The sequence below is a fragment of the Aegilops tauschii genome, chromosome 3 (assembly GCF_002575655.3).
Source record: "Aegilops tauschii subsp. strangulata cultivar AL8/78 chromosome 3, Aet v6.0, whole genome shotgun sequence".
Lineage (NCBI taxonomy): Eukaryota > Viridiplantae > Streptophyta > Magnoliopsida > Poales > Poaceae > Aegilops > Aegilops tauschii.
In genome coordinates, this window is record NC_053037.3 from 408,064,956 (window position 1) to 408,070,812 (window position 5,857).

At 49.2% G+C, this 5,857-nt stretch overlaps 1 protein-coding gene across 1 annotated transcript; it reads right to left on the reverse strand.

Moving 5' to 3' along the window:
- Positions 1 to 627: 627 nt before the first annotated feature.
- On the reverse strand, positions 628 to 5,550 carry LOC109751507 (probable alpha,alpha-trehalose-phosphate synthase [UDP-forming] 7). Its single transcript, XM_020310390.4, has 3 exons — positions 3,157 to 5,550; positions 2,210 to 2,483; positions 628 to 1,503 (listed from the first exon to the last, which is right to left on the reverse strand). The coding sequence occupies exons 1-3, from the start codon at positions 5,241 to 5,243 to the stop codon at positions 1,126 to 1,128; spliced, it is 2,739 nt and encodes a 912-aa protein (XP_020165979.1). The 5' UTR covers positions 5,244 to 5,550; the 3' UTR covers positions 628 to 1,125.
- Positions 5,551 to 5,857: the final 307 nt, after the last annotated feature.

The window sequence follows — 5,857 nt, forward strand, 5'->3', positions numbered from 1 at the left end:
AACCCGTCTGGAAACCTCTAGAAGGTTGCCCAAACCAAGATCGCTGAAACCGGCCCAAGACGAGCGATTGCTCGATCTGCCTGTGCGAATCAGCGACACTTCGACGCAATGAATGTGAATTCCGCAACAGTTCTCCACTCCTACCATCAGACTCATCTACTTCACGAAAATGCCATTAGTCCAACGGCCGCCGCAGCAGTCCAATCCTAGCCGCCAAAAACAGTCCGTTCCTGATAGACGGACGTGTAGTTTAAGACGAGGCTTAGTTCTACCCACACAACAACGTGCCCCATGACCACGATTCGTAGTCTAAAGGGAAACATCATCTGTCTGACGTTGTCAGTTCATACTTTGTACCTATCCGTTGTTCAGCCGTTTTCTAAACCACACCACGAACTGATGAAGCAAAGAGATTTGGTACTGAAGGAACAAATTCGCCAGTACTCCAAGCAAAGTGTCTACAGTTGTGCGTCACATGTTAGAAAATCGATAGATAGGCAAGCAAAGCATCAACAACACGTTTGCAATTTTGCCCGTGCGACTGTCAAGTTTAGAATCCTATATGCTGTTTTCAGATAGAAGCATCAAAGGAGGGAGAAATCATGGAGCAAGCTATGAGAGCAAGACTAGCAAAAAACAAAAAGGTTTCAAATAACGAACCAAATCTCACCAATTCACATTTACTACGCGACTTTAGACTTCGAAAACAAAACCGAAACCGATGTGTAACTTGTTTACACAGGATAACACGCAGAGGAGGATGCACTCCATTGAATTTCCATGTGCAGTGCCAATCCTATCATCCCAAGTGCCTATCACCCCGTCCATACAGTTCACTTGCCTTCCATGAAGCATCTTGTTTTACAAGAGAAGGAAAAAGGTTTAAGAGAAAGATGCAAAGGGAGGTGACGAGTCAGCTATTGACATATGGACCTACATTTTGCAGCAAAAGATGGTAATGTGTTGCCCGGCTGGATAATCGAGCATGCTTCTGCACTAGCTTCAAATCGTAGGCCCTGGTGTTAGTCGTTCATTGAGTATCCATCTTCATACCCGTCAGAATATATGTGTAGAAGCGACTGTTGAATCAATCGCCATAATCTGCAGATTTAACCAAGATCTGAACTACAATCCATCGAAAGGTCTACCCCTTGACTGACTTTGTTCACCACCAATATCAATTGAGGACATAGACGTAGCTAACTCATCGGTGTAGCCAGTCATAGGCTCAGGATCTGTTGCCTCCGCCAGTGCGCTCAGCATGGTGGCCACTTCAAACGTATCATCCAGGTAGAATTTTGCTTTGCTTGGTTTTTGTCCCACAGTGCATGCAAACAATGGTGTTTTGGGGGCAACCATGCCCCTTTTGATTATGTCCGCAATGTTTTCAAACATGTCTTCGTCAGACCTATCATCACCAATACACAATACAAAGTCGGCCTGCTTTCCTCTCTCTTTCATTGATATCAGTATCTTTTCAGCTATTACTCCCTTGCTTACTCCCTGGAGAATTAGCATAAAGAAACAAGAGATTCGATGTTAACGTTGAGCATATATCACATATCAAACATGCGACGCAATTTTGAGAGGGGGCACACCAACAAACTAAACCAGAAGGTGCAAGTGATGTCAACTTGTGTGACCATTACTTCAGCTCAATGTTACTAAAAGAACTAACACACTTGCAGAAGAGAGAACAATGTTGATAGTAGGTGGGGAGGTGAATTAGTTAAGGCCCTGCAATGTGACATGACACTGTTTGCTTTTTAACAAAGCTAATGAGCATGCACATATGATTATATCAAAACTACGGCAAAGCAGCCCATATTGCTTAAAGCTGCTTTCAGAAAGCTCTTCTACAACCACAAGATAAGTTAAACAGGTCGTCAGCACTTATAAGGTCTTTCCCAACCAAGAGAAAAGCTAAACACAACTAGCAAATGCCTACTATATTTTCCAATGAGCAGAACCACACCTAACATAACTGCATACAGATTACAAAACAAACAGGTTATCTACTGTGGCAAAACAAAAGCTACTGGCTAAAGTTAGTAAGGACAAATATGGAAACGACTGATAAAGTTTATTTATACACAAAAAAGTGACATGCGTTTTCTATGGTAGATACTCTCTAGGTGAACTTGTCAGCTAAATGGCAAAAATAAATAAATGAAGAAAGGTATTTGAGAAATTAAGGAGATGCACAAACCTGAGGTTTGACTTCAACAATAAACTGGCCACTCTTGACAGAGACTGGTTCATTTGCCAGTACACTCTCCAGGTGATCAAGCATCTCTTTGGCCTGTGAGGATCCAAAGCCTGGGTCAGCATCCTGATGGTGCCACACCAAAGCACTTTCCTTGGTCTCAATGTAGGATCCATCAGTTGATTCTGTATACAAATTCATCACTGGTTCAGCCATTTCCATCCATCCGAAGTCCGAAGCCTGGGCGCACGTTTGCCACTCTTCATCTCTACTCCACCTACACATGTTTAGACAGAACTAATTTAATTGTTTGCTCCTTTTTGAGAAAATCTGATAGTAGCCAGCCAAGCAAAGTTAGCAGAGGTATTATTGTCTACCTTAAGTAACGAAGCAAATAATTATGACCGATTCCAAGAAAACACTAAAGTTTTCATATTTATATGAGCTCTTCAGGTGACTTAGCAAGGAAAATACCAAGACATAGTTGTGCTGAATAACGAGTGAACAAATACTAGAGATACATATGAAATCATGGGGGGTGAAAACACGGCAACTGCCTCGACTCTGCTTGAACTGGTTTAAAGATAACTCCGTATCATGTACTATCAATACTGAATTACAAACATGACAAGACCAAACATGAAAGGAACCATCACCCTATTCACACTCTCCATTCCATCCTTATGGGGTTATTTTTCTGAACTTTTTCCTACAGTCTATAACATTCCAGTTTCAGAAACCAAAACGATTCTGATAATTATAGCAGGTAACACCAAGAACAAGCCATGAAATAAATGTAGTTAACTGTTTGGTAATATCTGATTATTAATTAACAGATTAGCACAATCTGTATTGCTGTTACTGATTATATCAAGATCATAAGGTAAATAAGATTATAAAGTTCCTGCTACCAACATTATCAAGAAACATGTCAAGATGAAAGACGGTACCTTAAGAAGTAGCCATGTTCAGCTGCAATACCCAGCTTCGGACACGAGGAAAACCATTCGCCCAATTTATCCCTGCCTCTCCCGCTGACAATAAAAACTATGTTCCTTTCATCTGAGCAGAGGGTATTGATAATCCTCAGAACTTCTGCACTAGGTGTCTTGTTGATGGAAGTCTGAGGCACCAATGTTCCATCATAATCAAGAAATATAGCTCTGCTCTCTGACCTCTCGTAAGCCATAACAATAGAATCCATGTTAAGCTTTGTGAAATGAGGGTCTAAGGCCACCACCCTGAAACCAAATCCCAATCCAATGCCCCAGCATGTCCTTCTAAAATGGTCCTTGCAAGCCCTCTCCAAGTCCTGGATGAAGCTCTTCGACCAATAAGCAACATCATGAGTGCTGACATAACGGTAGTGCTTCTCGTGCCTCAGCTGCTTCTCCTGATCAGACATTGAAATGGCCTCATTCATCGCCTCTGCAGTTGCCTCTACATTCCATGGGTTAACCCGAATAGCACCACTCAAAGACGGTGAGCACCCAATGAACTCTGACACCACGAGCATGCTCTTCTTCGGCCCAGTCACCTCCGATGAGGACTCCGACCTAGGTGTCCCCTGCCTACAGACGATGTATTCATATGGTGTCAAGTTCATCCCATCCCTTACTGCGGTCACTACCACACATTCCGCGATCGTATAGTAGGCACTCTTCTCCACACTAGACACATCCCTATCAATAAAAACAACAGGGCTGTACCCGGACCGGCCAAACTCTCCATTGATCCTATTGTAGCTCTCACGAATCTCAGCTTCGATGGCTTCCAGATCTTTACCCTTCCCACGGACTGGCTTTGCAATCTGCACCAACACTGCTCGTCCCTGCCACTTGGGGTGCGTCCTCAGCATATTCTCAAAGGCAAGAAGCTTCAGATTGATCCCTTTAAAGATGTCCATATCATCCACACCGAGCAACACAGTCTTCCCCTCAAACTGCTGCTGCAGCTCGGAAACTCTCCACTGCCTGTCCGGCAAGCACAGAACCGCCTGCAACTGATCCATATGAATTCCCACTGGCATGATTTTGATCCCAACAGTGCGGCCAAAGTACTCCAATCCAATGTACCCACGCTTGGACTGGTATTCGATTCCCAGCATCCTACTGCAGCATGAGAGGAAATGCCTGGCGTAATCGAAAGTGTGGAAGCCAATGAGATCACAATTGAGCAGCGCCTTTAGGATCTCCTCGCGGACAGGCAGGGTGCGGTAGATCTCCGACGAGGGGAATGGGCTGTGGAGGAAGAAGCCGATGCGGAGGCGGTTGAAGCGGCGGCGGAGGAAGGTGGGAAGCGCCATGAGGTGGTAGTCGTGGACCCACACATAGTCGTCCTCCGGGTTGATGACCTCCACGACCTTCTCGAAGAAGAACTTGTTGGCGAGCACGTATGCCTCCCACGAGCCGCGGTCGAAGCGGCCGTTGCCAGCCGGGGGAGCCGACGATGAGGAGGAGGAGGAGGAGGTTGCTGTGGACGCGGAGGAGGCGAAGGGGAGCATGTAGTGGAAGAGAGGCCAGAGCTGGCGCTTGCAGAAGCTGTGGTAGAAGCGGTCGTGGAGGGACTCGGGGAGGAACACCGCGACGCAGCGGAAGCGGTCGTACAGCGCCTGCGAGACCTCGTCCTGCTCGGCGAGGGGGATGTCGGCGCGCACGCCGCCGACGAAGAGCACCTCCATCTCGTCGGGAATGCCGTCGCGGAGCTGGAGGAGCAGCGAGTCGTCGTCCCAGGAGAAGGACCAGCCGCGGCCGTCGGGGCGGCGGCGCGCGAGGATTGGGAGCTGGTTGGAGACGACGAGCAGGCGCTCGCCCGACACCGAGGAGGGCACGTCGGAGGCGACGCTGTTGGTGGCGGCCGGCTCCGACTCGTCCTCCCCGTCGAGCTCCGACAGCGTCCCCGGCACCGTCATGACCCGCGACATCCGCTTCATCCCGAACGAGCCCGACCTCCGCCGCGCCCCGCCGCCGGCCGGGCCGAGCGCGGCGAAGTTGCCCTCGGCGAGATCGAGCAGGTTGGTATACGACCGCGACATCATGGCTGAAGCAGGCGCCCGGAGAATCTGGCCCCTTCGGATTCGCGGAACGGCCGACGTCTCCAGCAGAAACCGCGAGATCGCACCCTCTCTGATCTTATCCGATCTGATCTGAGAGAGACGGCGAGCGAGGGGAGGGGGGGTGGGAGAAGTGGCGTGGTGGGTTTTCGAGTTTGGAAATGAAACCGGAGGCGAGAGGTTGGGGACGGGGGAGGAGGACGCGCCCCGTATATTCCACGGGGTGGGGTGGGGGTTAGGCTGAGGCCCGGCGCGCGACTCCCTCGTGGACTGCCGCCCACTGACAGCAACGGGCTGCCTCCGGGTCGGTGGGTGCGATCCCCGTGGACCGCGCCTATCTAGGGTGCGCACAACGGGGGGCGAAGGGGATAAGGTTTGCGCTCGCACTCTCCAATGCCAGCTGGCGTCACGCGCCCCACCATCCCTCCCCGTGTGGGGCGCACTCACTTATTAACGGTTACGATGCGGGCTGCTACAGGTGCGGCTGGACGACGGACGGACCGGATCCAACCGGTCGTGGGCCTGCTTGCTCACATAATTGCTGGCCATTTTAACTGTTCCGGTGGCTCATTTCGTCCTCTCTTTTTCCGGTGGGCGAG